Below are 18,716 nucleotides of genomic sequence, written 5' to 3'. Positions count from 1 at the left end.
CTTGTTAGTTCAAGCTTGAATCATTAAAAAGAACCAGCTCACAAAGGTAATTCCTTTACAAATCAGACAACACAGGACATACTGTGTTCATTGTCGCTTGAAGCAAGGACAACACAACAAACATACGCTACATAGCGGTGCAGGAAATGTGTCTTAAAGACTGATTTCGAAGATAAACAATCGGACAAATCCAAATATCAACACAAAGTTTTCCAGTGTGTTAGCAATGGCAATCAGATTTTAAATGATTGTCACAAACTTTTATTTTTGGCGCATTTGCAACCATACTCTTTCCTACTCCTCCTTTCCTCTTCTGTCTCCATATTTTTCTCTTTCTCTGTGACAAAGGCTTGGCTAATGAACAGAATCCTGACAACAGTGATGAGGGTTGTCTTGACCTCTATGTCTGCCCTCTTCCATTACTTTAAAAAATATTTTGTTGCAACAGGTAAACAAGATCTTTAGTTAGCGCCCATTTTCTCTGCTGTTTGAAATCACAAAATCCTTAATTGGGTATTTTTATTTAACAGTGATCAACGGCCAGTAAGAAAAATTATGATTGGCACTTGAATATTCCCCAGGTTTGCTGTGTAGCTGCTTGTGGACATCTTTCTCCATGAACGCTGAGATGAATGCAGGTATACTGCAATACATACAAACATGCCAGTGACTTTAGTGCGCACGTGGGAGGCACACTGCCTGGAGACATCAATCATAGGAGGAAATGTGAAGCCCTGATATATAGGGTTAAATTTAAAATAATGGAAAGAATTATCCATCAGTCATGCCTTGAAAAAAGAATGGGTATGTTTCCACTGGGATCCAGCATCAAGAGAATACTCAAAACCAATTCACTCTATTGCTACTTAGTAGGCACTATTGCTACTTAGTATGGCCTCCTGAAAATGTCTGCTTTTATAGAAAGTGTATGACTCATTATGATATCTAAAATAGCAGTATTATAAAGGTGACATATGGATATATCAACCGTGTACTCATCATGTCAACATGCCTATTGTGCAGAATAAATTGGGTTTGATTCTGAACTCTGGTGTTAAGGCTCTAGTCCACACCAAAAGCTCTAGAGTGAAAGCATTTCAACAAAGGTAAAAGAGGGTGGATACAAGGAGATGAACTTTTGTTGACTGCATACTAGAGAAAGAATTACTTAAAGCAAATTCTGAGTTAAGAGCTACCTGATATACGTGATAGGCGTTGGCTGCCCGGCCTTGAAGATACACAGAAGGGATCCACACGTTGACAAGAGCACGTTGAGTTCTTATAGAGACAGAGAAGGACAGAACACACAGGGACAGACTAATTAGAGAGAACTATAACAGAAAAGAAATTTTGCAACAGATCAATGTAGTCTACAGTCATATTTTATGTCCCTGGTTGTGAAAAGGCAGAAGTCCTTTGATACACGGAGGAAAAAATGACAAATTTTGACGCCACAAGTCATCAATGAAAACAAGAGGAGAGGCGGTTCTTACCCGACACATCAGTTCAACATCTTATACATTTCCTTCAACAGTTTTTAATGACTGTCAGCCTCTCATGTACAAAGGTTACTACTGCGTGGAAGGGGTGTGTGAGCGCTTCAAATGCAAAAACAGAAACGGCATTCAGCCTCTCTATTTTTGAGCATTCTCTTCCTTCAAATGGGTGGTATTTGCTCTATGGAATTCCATACCATCGATTTGATTCTCAAAAGAGGACTACTGCACACCACCTCCAACACACGCACAATACAGAAACATATATAAAAAGAACAGCTAGTAGGAGGCCACTTACGTCTCAAAATCAGATAGGCTGGGATCGTCAGAGGTCTGGCTCAGGTCCCCTGGCACCTGTCCAAAAGCAGAGCGCAGGAGGCCATGGTGAGCATTTCCTTTGTCTCCGGCTGAGTTTGCTGATAAGCACTGTATGCTTTAGAAACATTCAAACCAGACACATTGTGTGGCTTACTTTGCTGTCAGCTAAAGAGCTTTAAGGTCCAGTACTGAACTCTAATATTAGTTTGTTCATTGAAAATTACTGTGCATTTCAGAAAATCTATAAAACTGATATAATCAACTGATTCTTCAATTCGGGACATATCTGATTAATTTTTAAAATCTTGAAAATGTAAACTACTTTATGTCCAGGCATAAAGTTCTGATCAATACCTTGATTAACTTTCAAGTGGATTTTGAAATAAAGTGTGATAGGTGTGGGTAAAAATATCGAATTTTAAATCCCAAGATCGATCTTTTACTTTTATGTGCAACCCTCGACTACAACGAGAGGAATTTTCACCATATGCAATTTGGCAACTGGCTGGTAAATAATTAGATTTCACTCAGCAGTGATTGTGTAGTACAGTGGTGAAGTATTCGGCAGCAAAATCCTTTCACTGCGTGTTGAGTGCAAAAGTTGTTCCGTGTATGTGTGTTTGAAGAGGAGATCCACGCAACCCATTTGTCATTAAATAATGTATCTTTTAAAACCCTTTCTGTTTTTTACAGTTTATTGTTGATAAAAAAAAAAAGAAACTTTGAATTCTAATCACACATAGCATGGGTGAGAAAAAGCGATTTGAGTCTATCTCGTTAACATGCGCTCATTTACAGACACTCTTGACTGAATGGCCAGTTTTCTTTAAGAGTCAGTACCGGTTTTTAGCACGTGTACAACAAATCAAATCAATGTAAATACCTGTAAATAGAACAAATTTTGCAATTAAACAATAAACACGTAACAAAAAAATTGATAAAAATATATTATTTTATTTATTAATTGAATACGTGGAATTCTTGAAAAAGCTTAAATGTGTCCAAAATGATGAAAAACTAATAAAATATAATTAGTAAAGTTAATATTTTCATAATGTACTTAGAAGGTCCCCAGTATAATTAATAGCATTAGCTGGGAGATAATTTCTGTCATACGTAAGCAAAAGGGACATTATTATTGAAATATACCCATACGAATCGATATCGAATCTAATCAAGAGCTTGTGAATCAGAATCCAATTGAATCAGGAAATCTGTATCAATACCCAGCCCTAGTGAAGATATCAATGTCGTGTGTGATGGTAGTGTTATTTTTCACTTTTTGGAGAAAAAGTAGGACAAGCTTTGGACTTGCTAACACAAGTTACAGTTGAAGTCAGAAGTTTAAATACACTTAGGCTGAAGTCATTAAAACTAATTTTTTAACCACTCCACAGATTTAATATCAGCAAACTATAGTTTTGGCAAGTCGTTTAGGACATCTACTTTGTGCATGACATGAGTAATCTTTCCAACAACTGTTGGACATACAGATTGTTTCAATTTTAATTGACTATATCACAATTCCAGTGGGTCAGAGGTTTACATACACTAAGTTAACTGTGCCTTTAAGCAGCTTGGAAAATTCCAGAAAATGATGTCAAGGTATTGGAGTGGTCATCACAAAGCCCTGACCTCAATCCAATAGAAAATTTGTGGGCAGAACTGAAAAAGTGTGTGCGAGCAAGGAGGTCTACAAACCTGACTCAGTTACACCAGTTCTGTCTGGAGGAATGGGCCAAAATTCCAGCAACTTATTGTGAGAAGCTTGTGGAAGGCTACACAAAATGTCTGACCCAAGTTAAACAATTTAAAGGCAATGATACCAAATACTAACAAACTGTATGTAAACTTCTGCCTTCAACTGTAGCTTGCAATGATTGTTTCTGAATTAGAATTCTCAAATACTAATATGTTTGGTAATGGCATCTAATACAGCTAATCTCAGGTCATGATGTAAATAATTTTTTTAAAAGAATACAATTCTTATGAAATGAAATGCAAAATAGAATTTTCCTTTTTAACACTTTTAAGAAATATATTATAGAGGGGAATTTTAACACTTTCAAAAATTAGGAAAAACTAATTAAAGAAAGACAATAACAAAGTTCAAAGCTTTTATAATATATCCTTTAGGCTAGAATAAGTTTTTAAAATCATCTGCACATCAAATTCCTTAACTGAAGAATCCCCCAGTTACAAAGTGATACCAATGACTAGAAATGAATCCCATTCCTGAAAACACTCAAGCCCAACCTGTAATGTCGGTCTAATCCCGAGTCTGTATCTTATCTCTTGGACAAAGTGTGTCAATTTCAGCATTTACAGAGGTTACAGGCTGCTGCATCTTGGCAGCCAGTGGCACCAGAGAGGAACAGAAGCATGAGCCATGCATGGAGTTTAGATGAACCATCCACTGTATACACATATACAAGCACAGTAACAGAAGGCCATGATTCAAAGCCACTGCACTGAGATGTATCTAAAAGCAATCAGAAGCCAACAGATAAGCAGCCAACAGGAAAGAGAGAGAGAGAAGAATGAAAACCAGGAGAAGAAACATACTGTTGCAAAGTCTTCTATGGCAAAGAAAGACTGGTGAAATAAAAAGCTCACCTTAAAATGAAAATTATTTCATTATTTATTCACTCTCATGTCTTTCCAAACCTGTAAACTGAACACATGAAGAAAACACAGCTCTTTTCCATAAAATGTGCATAGCTGTCAAGAAAAAACACCATTGTAGTCCATAAGACCTGTCCACTATACTGTATATCAAGTCTTCTGAGGTCATAGGATAGCTTTGTGTGAGGAAAAAAAATATATTTAAGTCATTATTCACTAGTAATCTGAACCTGAATTAAAAAAAAATAATATCCAGATTCTGCTTATAAAATAGCTTGAGAAGACTTGGAATACATCGCAAAGTTTGGATTCATTTAGTAAAATTTAAAAATGAAATTTGTTTTTGGAAAAGAGCTGTCTAAAGAGTAATCCAAAATTCTCTTTTTGTGTATTTTTCTAAAAGAATAACAGCATGAGCATACAGGTTTGGAACTTTAAAGACAAAATTTCAAGAATGTATCCACAGAAGTTTGCTAAATCTTACAAAAACTCCCTATAAGAAAGTCTTCAAAGTGATTCCTACATATATATATATTTTTTATATCTAAAATACAAAATATTTTCTTAGCTTTATTTAAAAGGAAAAATAAAAAACTACACTGGCAGCCAAAAGTTTGGAAAAATGTACAGATTTTGGTCTTATGGAAAGAAATTGGTACTTTTATTCATCAAAGTGGCATTCAACTGATCACAATGTATAGTCAGGACATTAATAACGTGAAAAATTACTATTACAATTTGGAACAAAATTCAGAACTTCTTAAACTACTTCAAAGAGTTCTCATCAAAAAATCCTCCACGTGCAGCAATGACAGCTTTGCAGATCCTTGGCATTCTAGCTGTCAGTTTGTCCAGATACTCAGGTGACATTTCACCTCACGCTTCATGTAGCACTTGCCGTAGATGTGGCTGTCTTGTCAGGCACTTCTCACGCACCTTACAGTCTAGCTGATCCCACAAAAGCTCAATGGGGTTAAGATCCATAACACTCTTTTCCAATTATCTGTTGTCCAATCTGTTTCAAAAGTGGCTTTTTCTTTGCAATTCTTCCCATAAGGCCTGCACCCCTGAGTCTTCTCTTTACTGTTGTACATGAAACTGGTGTTGAGCGAGTAGAATTCAATGAAGCTGTCAGTTGAGGACATGCGAGGCGTCTATTTCTCAAACTAGAGACTCTGATGTACTTATCCTCTTGTTTAGTTGTACATCTGGGCCTTCAACATCTCTGTTTGTCTTTGAAGACTGTAGTGTACACCTTTGCATGAAATCTTCAGTTTTTTGGCAATTTCAAGCATTGTATAGCCTTCACTCCTCAAAACAATGATTGACTAATGAGTTTCTAGAGAAAGCGGTTTCTTTTTTGCCATTTTTGATCTAATACTGACCTTAAGACATGCCAGTTTATTGCATACTGTGGCAACTCAAAAACAAACACAAAGACAATGTTAAGCTTCATTTAACGAACCAAATAGCTTTCAACTGTGTTTGATATAATGGCAAGTGATTTTCTAGTACCAAATTAGCAATTTAGCATGATTACTCAAGGATAAGGTGTTGAGTGATGGCTGCTGGAAATGGGGCCTGTCTAGATTTGATTAAAAATTACTTTTTTCAAATAGTGATAGTGCTGTTTTTTACATCAGTAATGTCCTGACTATACTTTGTGATCAGTTGAATGCCACTTTGGTGAATTAAAGTAACAATTTCCTTCCAAAACAGCAAAATCTGTACACTGATCCAAACTTTTGGCCGCCAGTGTATGTTATGTCCTGATTTATCTAGTTAGGTAAGTGTATGTGTGTGTGACATGGCTGGGTGATGGTGTATTGGCACAGAGAGACAGATAATGACGGAAGAGGAGGCAGACCAACGGAAGCAGACAGTGATCTGCCCAGAGTGCCTGTTCAGCAGAGATAGAGAGGAAGAAACAGCCACTGAATGAAGGTATGGTTACACACACATGGGGCGGGGGGGACCAAAAGTCCCCACAAGGACAGTAAAACCTGAAATCACATTACCGTCTTAATGAAAAAGATAAAAATGTAAAGAGGTTTCTGTAAGGGTTAGGTTAAGAAGTAGGGGATAGAAAATAATATTAGCTCAGTATAAAAACAATAGAAGTCAAAGGAAACTCCTCACTGTGATAGAAAAACAAAGGAGTATGTGAGTGTGAATGCTTGTGTGTGCTTACTGGGCCACGCAAGTCAATGAGTTCCTGTCTCATCTGTCCAATCAGGTTGTCTTTGGCCATGAGAGAGCGGTACAGCCTCTCGTTAAACTCTATCAGCTCCCCATGCATCTCAGCCACCTGGAAAACACACACACAGATAACAAACTAGCAGCAAACTCACACTGAGAAGGCCTGCTTAAAAACACTCTTACTAGGCAGCTGTCTAGAAATGGGTTGTAGAAAGTGACATTTCTTAAAGGCCTACTGAATGTGAGTTTGCCAAGTTTTGACTCTCATGTGTGGGAGTGTTCGGCTGGCGAGCACTAAGCTGCTCATTACAGCTGGTCCCACACCTGCCAGGTGACTCGTCAAATGTCATATAGAGTAAGTGACACAGACATGGAAGCAGGTTCCTGCCTGCCATTCAGAAGTTGCATTCATTTGTTTATGGAAATCATATGTCAGGGCATATTTGGGTTAGCGGCGTTTGCCTGACAGACGCATCATGTCACTTTTTGACATGTCTGTCCTGGTTGCTGGGCCCCACCTGGCCAGATCAACAGACAAGAATGAGTAAAAAAAAAAAAAAAAATGAGTAATAGAAAATCCTGATGGGGATCTTGATAGTCAAAATCAATGCAATAAGGTTGTACATTTTGTGCACTGTATTTACATATAATGCTAAACTAAGCAAATCTTGAACTCTTGAACTAAACCGTTACACTGTGTCCTAACCAGATGTGACGCGTTAAAGCAACAAGAGATAAAAGCGCTTTCATTTAAATTAAAGATGCACCGATGTATCGGCCAAACACTTTTATCAGTCGATAAAAGCAATTTTCTGCACTATCCTACATCGGACGATTGTTTAATATCAGTCGATGATCAGGCTGATTATTTCCTGTCAAATGAGGGCAGAAAAAAAGCAAAAATCAGTCCTACAACTCATGCTCTGTGTGAAAGAAATTGTCTCTTGCATGGAATAACTTTGAATTCAGAGACAAATAATAGCAGAGTTGCAATTTGTAAGCCAATAAGGAATGTAATAAGTTTGTTTAAGCGAAAGCGGAGGCTGCTTCAATAAAAAGAGACAAGCTTCATCATTCAGAATTGAGTTAATATGAGTTAAGAATGTGCTTTTTGTTTTAAGGTTTTGTGTATAACTGAAACCAGTTCCTCTGAAACTTCAAAACATGAAGCTATTAAATGTAAAAAATTTACAATTAAAAAGTTGTGTAATTAATTATCGGTGATTTGAAACAAGGTAACATAAAAAGCCAGAACCCCCAAACTAACGGTTTCAATATTGACATGTTGTTCTAAATAATTGGATATTAATATCAGCAATATCACAAATTTTAGACTGGTGCATCTTTCAAGGGATAGTTCACTCAGAAATGAAACTTCTCTCATCATTTATTCACCCTCATGCCATCCCAGATGTGAATTATTTTATTTCTTCTGCAGAACACAAAGTTTTTAGAAAGAATATTTCAGCTCTGTAGGTCCATACAATGCAAGTGAATTGTGATCAGATCTTTGTAGCTCCAAAAACCACAAACAGGAAACAAAAAATTAATCCATAAAACTCCAGTGGTCAAATCCATATCTTCTGAAGCGATCCAATTAGTTTTGGGTGAGAAGAGACCAAAATATAACTAATTTTTACAATAAATATTAACATGTGCCGTCTCTAGGCACGATCATGATTTCAAGCTCGATTACACTTTCTAGTGCTTGACATATATGCAGATATATCAAGCACTAGGAAGTGTAATTGAGCTTAAAATCATGATTGCCAAGGAGACTGCTGATGTCAAGATTTATAGTGAAAAAGGATTCTGGTCTATTTTGGTCTGTTCTCACTCAAAACTGATTGGATCGCTATAGAAGATATGGATTTAACCACTGGAGTCGTAAGGATTAACTTCATGCTGCCTTTATGTGCTTCTTGGAGCTTCAAAGTTTTGATCACTATTGACTTGCAATGTATGGACCTACAGAACAGAGATATTCTTCTAAAAGGCTTTGTTTGTGTTCTGCAGAAGAAAGAAAGTCAAACATCTGGATGGCATGAGGGTGAATAAATGATGAGAGAATTAAAATTTTTGGGTGAACTAATCCTTTACTTTAAATATGAGTTCTTGTGCTAACCTGCTGCAACAGTGACAAACGACATTAATTTTTTTGTTTTCTTTTTCTGTGGAGCCGTACTGAGAAGCCCCCACAGCTTCACTGGTTGTTTTTCTATGTAAATATGCGCTAGACAGACATCTTGTATCGCCGTGTATTGCTGCTGGTTTTTCAGCTTCTGCGCAAAAGCGTGGGTTTTAAGCCGAGTTAAGATAATTGAACCTCAATTTTAAAAACATCTCCAGACTAAAACAGTCACAAAGCAGTCATAGTGCACATGCAGAAATAGAGTCAGGCTCGTGGTCAAATACATTGAAAGGCTATAACGCTCAGCCTTGCGCGAGATGTAACAGCACATGGAAAACTGAAGTATACCCTAGCCTTTATGCTTTACAAATACAGTCCACCGAACAGAGCCTGTAAAAAATGTATAAATAAACACTATTTCAAACACTGTTGAATGAGTTGAAGAGAAGGTTTCAGGTAGAGTGGGTGGTTGTCTTAATGGAACCCAAAAAGAACTACAGAAATAGCTTCAAAAACTTTTGCAATTGATTTTCACACAGAATTTTGGCTACTTCGCTACCGAATGCAGTGTGCTACAAATAGCTTTTGCACCTAGCTATTTCACAGTGTTAAATCCATTTCTGCAAGTCTTTATTCAGTACCTTGTGTGACAAGCGCAACTTCAAAATATTGACCCTTTCAACCTTTAAAGAATCAAAATATAGATTTTACAACAGCGGTCCAGCCGAAACCATTCTGAATTTACACTTCTTCCATGAACTGGAAGTGCTCTTGACATTAAAGGAATTGTGAATACTGTGTGAAACGCAAACACACAACAATAACCTGTCTAAAAGCAGCACAAAATACACACAGACCCAAAAGTGTGATTAACCATAAAGCTGGATATAAACAGGGGAAATCACAGCAGTTCTTCCGTATTTCACTCTGACTGATACACACCCAGAGCTCATCTGTGATCACAGGCTCATGAGCTGTGTGTGTGCGAAGTTCATTCATCTCTAGCAGTCACAGAGGTCCTACACAGCACACACACACTAACATACTGCTGGTAGAATTCTCATTCATCACATTTATTTATCTGTGTGGCAACTTTTAAACAGGACATTAAAAAATGGAAATGAATTTTTTGCGTCAAGGAACCCAATTAATTCTCTGCAAGGAAGCGAGCTAATCAGTTTGTTGTTCAGTCAGCAATAAGCTCCTTCCAGCTCGCTGGGCAAATTTTTAGCACTTTAAATTAATCTAAACAGGCGACAGGTTCACGCACTTCACACGACACATCAAACCTCATTATTGGGCCTTAAGCAGGAATCCAAGTGTGTGCCTGTATCTGTTTTCGCCCATTGTAATTAAGGGCTGCCCCGGTGCTCTGATGCAGATATCGAGAACACCGTATTCCACAATTAGCCCTAGTCACAATTTCCATGAACGAATGAAAAACAACTGTGTGGAAAACAAACTACGCACAAGCATAGCATCTCTGAAATAAGTCAGAGCCGAGGTGAAGTAGATGGAAGCAGTTAAATGAGAAAAGTATTAGGAATTGACTGGATTCAATAGTTCATTATTTCTCCCTGGTCTATATGCCAAAAGGATTTGAAGATACAGTGATTACATTTTGCAACAGTGTGTTTCCTAGCGGCTGCGTTTTTGTGATTTTCAGCTTGTGAATTGCCTTTAATGAAAATGAACTCCAAATGATTAAAAACAGCTTTTATTATAGATTCAAAGCAATAGTTCACCCAAAAATGAAAACTGTCATAATTTATTAAAACTTATATGAAACTGAGATAATTAGAATGCAGTGTGTTTGAGCTGTTCTTCTACACAGATGGAAGTAGATGGTTATGTGCACTGCCAAGCTCTAAAAGGACAAACAAACAAAAAAACTCCATGAAAGTATCACAAGAGGAGTCCATATGATCTGTGCACTATACGTTTTCTGTTTTTTTTTTAAAGGAACAGAGCAAAATTGAATTAACTGTTCACTGATAATCTTCCACTCTGCTGTAGCTCTCAAATTGAATTTGCATTTTTCAAACTTATCACATTGTGAATGATCATGTGACATGTGACATGAGAATGAATGATGTATGGTATGGCACTCATATCTGGTGTGATGTAGCATCTAAAGCTAGCATTTTTAACGTGTGAATGATTTCAGTGAATATTATATTTTATACTGTTATTATAACATCGTTTTCAGTGAAGATTATCAGTGAATAAGGTAAATTTTGGTCTGTTTCTCATACAAAGCAATCATATGATTTCAGAAGACTTTGAGTACAGCGCCTGAGTTGTATGGACAACTTTTATGGTGCTTTTTTGTTCTTTTTGGAGCTAAGCAGTATAAATCAATATTCACATTCAATGTATGGAAGAGAATAGCTTGAATATTTTTCCTCATTTTGCATTTTACAGTAACAAAATAAAATAATACAGAGTCAGAACAACCTGACGGTGAGTAAATGATGACAAAATGTTAATTTTTGGATGAGCCATTCCATTAAGCCACAAAACAACCAAACCCAAAATGGTATACAGATGCCATACATTACTAAACATTTTCATTCACTGCTTGGTGTGCATGGAACTTCAAGTCACTGCCAATCAGTGGGTCCAGAGATTACCTGTGATCAGGGCTGATGGGATTACTGTGACAACCGTCCCACCACGGTGGTGGAATGCCACCAGCAGTGATATGCACGTAAATGTATCAACTCATAAGCCTTGAAAAAACCTGAAATAATTTCATGAAATAATAGCATATAATTACTATATTGAAGTATTAAATCCTTAGATACCTAGTTACTTACAATTCTTCATGCTATAGACGTATTATTTTTCTGTTTTAGAGAATTTAGGATTTTGTGCTACATAGGGCATTGTTATGGCACCAACCTGCATGTTCACAATGTGAGTTACGCATCTAGCATGCAACTTAGTTCAAGCTCAGTTGTGCATTCATATTATTGTCTGTGCAGATGTAAGTGGTAATATTATATTTATATTGTTGATATAGCTGATTAATGTCATATACTGTTGTGGCGAGCAGGGTGTGGCCGAGCAAAGACGGTGCGGAGCGAGGCCGGGATGGACACCTGGGGAAATTATCTCTTGCAGCTGTTGGTGATTACGGTGTTAGCGGGTGAGAGATAAAGCTGCAGCCAGAGCCACAGTGGAGGAGAGACAGGGAGAGAGAGATACGCAAGCAGTCAAATGACGTGTGCATTCCGCGTTGGGCTGAAAAGCCAACAGTGAGAGAGACACACTGAGCTGGTTGTGTGTGGCTCGAGGATTGTGTGCTGAAAAGCAATTTTATTTTGTGTCACACTGAAAACTTTTTTTAATAAAAGTCTTAGGTTCGGATGTTTACCCGGTTCCCGCCTCCTACATCTTTAAGACAGTTCGTGATTTGTCAAATTGATGCCAATACCCGGGACCTTCATTTTTTTGCTCCCATCAGGGGTCGCTACAGTGGACCATCCATAATCCACATATTTGACTTGGCACAGGTTTTACGCCAGATGCCCTTCAGTGGCTGGGGGACTCTCCAGCTAACACCGCAACCACCAACAGCTGTGAGAGATAATTCTCCCCAGGTGTCCATCCCGGCCTTGCTCTGCACTGACGTCACTCGGCCACACCCTGATCACCACAACTGTATAAAGCATGCTTTGAAAAAGGTGATAAACCCACTAAGTGCTTCAGTTAATGGTGTTCAGCTCTTTTGCTCCCGCAGCTCAGACGGTGCAGTCCTGAAAATACTATGACTGGATCATTAGATAAGGTTTTAGTCAACAAGGTTTTTCTTCTTCTAAAATATTGTTTGTGCATTGATCATTTTGTGATATTTTACAAAGGCTTTCATTTCTATTCCATGTTCAATGATGCACTTTTTAAAATGTGATCCCCCCCAATCGCCATACAGCACCGTTCACCCGCGGTGGTTGGCCCTTAACCACCGTGGTGGAAAACAATTTCCACCGCAACAGCCCTACCTGTGACTCAAAATAATGGTTAAAATCTGACAACCTGCAGGTTTTATTACAGTACTCTGGGCTTGTGGAGTAAAGCTGTTGCTAGCATTTTGTAGCAGGGCTGCTCTGCGCTGCAGGTGCTGCTGACAGCTCATCTGCATGGCTGTCAGTGTGCAGGAACATATGCTGAGCCAGGTGTCCTCAATGAAAAAGATTTGGTCAAAGCAGAAGAGGGGAGGGAGCGTGGCCCGTTGCAGCTCTAATGTCCATAATTGGATGTGAAACAAGTTTGAGAAGTGAGCTTAGAAGACAGGCTTAGCAAACACAAACAGACTTGAAGTTTCAGAGAGGCAGAGCGTGAGAGAGGAAAGTGGGGTAGAGATGGAGGAGGGAGGGAAAGTGTGACAGTGAATGTGCTGGTATCACTTTCTTCCCCAAGCAAACACCTGCTGACAGAAGGAGAGTTTGGCCAGGCAAAGAAGATCCTAACTGATGGATAAACATGCAGCAGGGATAAAATGAGAATGGAAAAATAAATAGAGACATGAGCAAGGTAAAAGAAAACTAGCAAGTATGTGAGAATGTGAGCGGTCCAAACATACTTAATGAGGTATGATGCTGCTGTGGACAGTGCAGAGAAAGCTCATGGATGCATTTCCACCTAAATTTCACAGGGGAAACCTTGTAAACTTTTTTATTATTATTTTACATTTTTTTATTATTTAATGTGCATTTATATTACTATACTTTTTCTGCTGCAATAGGGTTTCAAATACAGCTGCAGAGTAAACATAGCATCTTGCTCTCTTCTGACTGTTGCAATCCGTAATTCCTCTTTTGGAAAGTTGTGGAAATGTAACAGTGTATTTTTTCTTTTGAGGTTGGAGCAAATGGGAATGCAAAAATAATATTTGATGATGTCTCCCATTTAACACTATAGAAGTTTACTGTTCCAAAACCAGATATATGGCAAGAGCAATTGTTTTTTATGTGATTAGTTTGTTTATGGTGTTTATTACACAAACACATTAAACCAAGCCAGAACCTCATGTCTAGCTCTAAATGAGTGTAATATATTATTATCAACCCAACTGTATAGGCTACAGAGTTCTTGTGAAAAGACAGAAGTAAATTTGTAGCGACAAAAACAAATGTTAAACAACTGAAAATATTTATGGTAATATGTAATATAATAATATATTTTAGCTACTTCAAGTAGATTACAGCTCTGCCCACTCTGGGCATTTTCTCAACCAACTTCATGTGGTAGCCTATACATCTAAGATACTTTTTAAAACAGCATTGAAGGAGCTTCCCTGCATGCTGGGCACTCGCTCTCTGCTCATCCATTTAATAATAAAAATAACCCTTCATATCCATAGATTTTCACTATGGAACTAAAGCTGTGAAATCTTGTGTGGCAATATGCAGTGCTGATTAATTCACTACATACGGATCCAACAGTACAGTGCCAAACAGAATAGGAAAAATAACACAGAGAAATCAACAGAAAACATAAATTATTATGTTTCTGTCCCATTTTCTAGAGATTAAAACATATTTTTCTCTTAATCTAAAAAACAAATCCACGCTCAAAAATGTGATGTGATAAAAAGGCCTAATAAAGAACTGAACTGTTCAGCATTAGTTGTTTTGTAAAAAATGTATTTGCAAATGGAGTGTTTTTGGTCCTGTGGCTGAAAGGTGTGCTTAATAGAAACAGGTTTTGCTCTGGAACAACAAAATTAGAGGGAACATTGACTGTACGGGTAAATCACATAGTATGCTATGACTATTTACTGTATCAAATCTGTGCCATACAATATTCCAAAATGCCAAAACAGATAACTTGTAAATTAAAAGAAAAACAACATAAAATTAAGGCTGCACAATATATCAAATTTATTCGAAATATCACAAAGGTATATATCGCGATATCCATGTCACAAGGGCTTGCGATAACTGAATTATTTTAATACAGTAACGTTCAAGGCAACGCAGACAGCAGAGAATAGACTGGGTGCATAATTGTCACTTGGAGTATGTGAGTGCATCTATTTTTGTTATGCATCTATTTTTATTGAGGGGGCACCAAGGTCAACCACTGCATTCCCAATCCAACAATCCTTGTTCCTGAGAAAAACTGCTCTCTCAGTACCGGATGCTGACCTCATATCAGAGATGGACTGGGACTGAAAATACAGTCCTGGATCTATTAACCTATAACTGTCACGGTGGTTAGTGGAGTGGAAGAGAGGAGACGCAGGAGTAGATTATTAGCCTTTTAACTGAGGACGCTGGAGTGGAATAAATCTCATACAAGGGAACAATCTAGAAAACACGCTGGAGTGGAATAAATTTCTAACAAGGAATCACACTAGGAGATACGCTGGAGTGGAAAACTACTAAGTAACAACTCAAAATAACAATACATAACCAACCTAGTAACACTTTAAGAACTGACAAAGGAATGGACAAAACTAGAGGGTATTTATACATAGGTGCTAATGAGGGAATGGAGGACAGGTGAGGAGGATTGGAAACAGATGGCAGTGAATAATGGTAAATATAGTTGAGGAAAACTGAAAACAGAGGATAAAAACCATATCAAAATAAGAGTCCATAGAACAGAACGGTGAATAACTGTGACATTACCGCCCCACCCCCCCCTTAAAGGGTGACTCATGGCGCTCCAAAGAAGGATGAGGAGAGTAGGGTGATGCAGAAGGTGAGCAAGGATCCAAGGAAGACAATCAGGAGGCCTGGGGGCGGCTTCAGGGCTGGGAACAGATCCGGGGGCCTGGGGGACGGCTTCAAGGCTGGAATAGAATCAAGAGGCCTGGGAGGTGGCCGCAGGACAGGGACTGGGTCAGGAGGTTTGGGAGGTAGCTCTAGGCAGGGAACGGAGTCTGGCGGTTTGGACGCAGGAGGTGGAAATTTAGGGGGTGGAGCCATAGACGGATCCAGAGGCAGAGCAGCAGGAGTAGGGACTTGAGGTCTCGATGGGGGAGCAGGAGATGGGCCCAGAGACGGAGCCACAGGAGGATGGAGGATTTGGGTCTCAAGAGGAGGAACTGGAAGAGGAGCTGGTGGAGCCACAGGAGGATCGGGGATATGAGACACAGTTGGTGGAGACCGTGGTGGAATGGGCAGAGCTTTAGGAGGTGGAGATCCAGGGAATGAGGACGGAGCAGTAGGAGACGAAGGCAGGCGGAGCCTGGAGAGGCTCGACAAAGGCAGGCGGAGCCGTGGAAGACTCAGGGGGCAGAGCCGTGAGAGGTGGAGCCGTGAGAGGTTCGAGAGGCAAAGCCATGGATGGCGGAGCCGTGAGAGGCACGAGGGGCCAAACCAATGGTAGGCATAGCCGGTAGAGGCTCAAGGGGCGAAGCCATGGAAGGCGGAGCCCTGAGAGGCTCGAGGGGCAAAGCCATGGAGGGCGGAGCCGTGAGAGGCTCGAGGGGCAAGGCCATGGAGGGCGGAGCCGTGGGAGGCTCGAGGGGCAAGGCTATGTAGGGCAGAGCCCTGGGAAGCTCAAGGGGCAAGGCCATGTAGGGCGGAGCCCTGGGAGGCTCGAGGGGCAAGGCCATGGAGGGCAGAGCCATGGGAGGCGGGGCCATGGAAGGCTCGAGGGGAGGAGCTATAGAAGGCAGAGACATGGGAGGTGGAGCCAGGGAAGGCAGAGCCGTGGAAGTCTCGAGGGGCGAAGACATGGAAGACAGAGCCATATAAGGCTCGAGGGGCGGAGTCATGGGAGGCGGAGCCAGGGAAGGCAGAGCCGTGGAAGGCTTGAGGGGCGGAGCCATGGAAGGCAGAATCATGGGAGGCGGAGCCAGGAAAGGCAGAGCTGTGGAAGGCTCGAGGGTGCGAGGTCGTGGTAGGCTCGAAGGACGAGGCTGTGGAAGGCAGAGTCTTGGGAGGATCGAGGGAAGTGTCCGTGGATGACTGGGAACTGACTCCTGTGGTAGAGAGTACAGGCAGAGACTGGGGATCGACCTCTGCGGTCGAGAGCACAGGTAGAGACTGAGGAATGACCTCCATGGTCATGAGCACAGGCAGAGACAGGGGAACGACCTCCGTGGTCGTGAACATGGACAGAGACTGGGGAATGACCTCCGTGGTCATGAGCACTGGCAGAGACTGGGGAACGACCTCCATGGCCGTGAATATGGGCAGAGACTGGGGAACGACCTCTGTGGTCGTGAACATCGTGAATGGAATATGGAATATATTTCTAACAAGGAATCACACTAGGAGATACGTTGGAGTGGAAAACTACTAAGTAACAACTCAAAATAACATTACATAACCAACCTAGTAACACTTTAAGAACTGACACAGGAATGGACAAAACTAGAAGGTTTTTATACATAGGTGCTAATGAGGGAATGGAGGACAGGTGAGGAAGATTGGAAACAGATGGCAGTGATAAGAGCAGTGAATTATGGGAAATATAGTTGGGGAAAACTGAAAACAGAGGATAAAAACCATTCAAAATAACAGTCCATAGAACAGAACGGTGAATAACTGTGACAATAACAACCCACAGCAGATAACACCTGATTATAAGTATCACATATGCACTGAATACAAATTATTGCCTGCTTTATTAACTAGCTGAGATAGATGCATATTTGATTGCATTTTTTTCATAATTTTACTGACTGAATTGAACTGTACTGTACTGTACAGTGATATTTATATAACATAAATATCAGGTGAGGAAACTCATGTACAGCGAAAGTGGGATGGGGAGGGCAGTTGCAGGGATGGAAGTAAAGCAAAGAGAACTCTTTGGAAAAAGTTACCCGCTGGGACACAATTTATTTTCAATCAGAGTGGTGGCCGGAACTTCAACCATGAAACTGCCATGATGATTATGCAAGAGAGTAGTGGAGTGTGAGTCAAAATCCTGCACTGCAACTTAAATGGGTCCACCTGACAATGTCAGATTTTTTTTTCCACTTTATATCTTTGTATGTTTATGTTGTACATATACTTGGTTTCGGCAGACAGCCCACGAGTCGAATTCTTTTTGAACTCCATGCAATCATGCAATTCATACATTCATCTAAAAAAACAGGATTTTCAAAAGGCACTTGTGTTGCTCATCTGTTTAATTGGATGATATTTTTCTCAAAGGTGTGTAAATGATTAGCATCAGCCTCTTTTGGTGCTCTTTTGACTGCAGTACAGCAGCTTTCTTTACTTAGGGTGCATATTCGGATCTAAGAGCCTGGCTGTCTTCGACTTGAGACAGATATGTACGCCTGTTCTTACATAACATGTGAAATGATAAAAATGTGATAGTCTTTATGTAGACTAAGAGTTTATATATGTGAGCGTTTCCCTACTGTCGTCAGTATTAGTTTCTATGTAAGTTCCGTGTGAGTGCAAATGTTTTTTTTCTGATATTTAAAAAAACAAAATTACATTTATTTTTAATGCATATAGTTCATTTAATATTTTACGAAAGACAAGCACAGTTATCTTATTTTGAGACTGTTCTTGGTTATATTTGTGAATAAAATTAAATATACATTTTACGTACTGTCATATTTGATTTTGCTTTTTAGTTTTAATTTACGAGTAATCAGTTACTTGTTTTTTGTGAGTTAGTGTACTCGAAAATGTACATCCCTAATTTATAATGTTTCCACACATGTAAAACACACCAGAACATCGCATCTTAAAACAAACTCTTTGGAATGTTTGTGGTGTATTTAATTGAACAGGATGTAAAAAGCAATCATTTAAATAGATTTATAGATATAAATACAGGCGTTATATCATTTCACGCATTAACTAACAACAGTGGTTGAAATATAATTGAATTTAGCTGTACAAATACACCATAAATGTAATAAAAAATTCAATTTGATCCATATTCATTTCTGCTCTTGTGGAAACTGAAATAAATATCCTATATTTGTCACCAGAGACAAATAACAAGTTACAGTCTTTTAC

The 18,716-nt window shown here is 39.3% G+C and overlaps 1 protein-coding gene across 4 annotated transcripts in view; it reads right to left on the bottom strand.

The window, feature by feature from the left end:
- The window catches only part of LOC127426722 (sorting nexin-29-like), a 150,086-nt gene that overhangs the window by 59,357 nt on the left and 72,013 nt on the right, over positions 1-18,716 (bottom strand). For 3 of the 4 annotated variants that reach the window (XR_007894848.1, XR_007894849.1, XM_051673693.1), the window contains exons 16-18: positions 6,631-6,747; positions 1,795-1,850; positions 1,197-1,278 (exon numbers count right to left, since the gene is read on the bottom strand). Coding sequence is in view for 2 of the 4 variants with exons in the window: in XM_051673693.1 (XP_051529653.1) it covers positions 1,197-1,278; positions 1,795-1,850; positions 6,631-6,747 (255 nt within the window). In the remaining 2 variants the exon portion in view is untranslated. The remainder of the gene's footprint in view (positions 1-1,196; positions 1,279-1,794; positions 1,851-6,630; positions 6,748-18,716) is intronic. The other variant, XM_051673694.1, reaches the window with a different exon arrangement.

The sequence above is a fragment of the Myxocyprinus asiaticus genome, chromosome 36, assembly GCF_019703515.2.
Source record: "Myxocyprinus asiaticus isolate MX2 ecotype Aquarium Trade chromosome 36, UBuf_Myxa_2, whole genome shotgun sequence".
Lineage (NCBI taxonomy): Eukaryota > Metazoa > Chordata > Actinopteri > Cypriniformes > Catostomidae > Myxocyprinus > Myxocyprinus asiaticus.
Note: the sequence above shows the minus strand (reverse complement) of the source record. Positions and strands in the feature narration are given on the sequence as shown.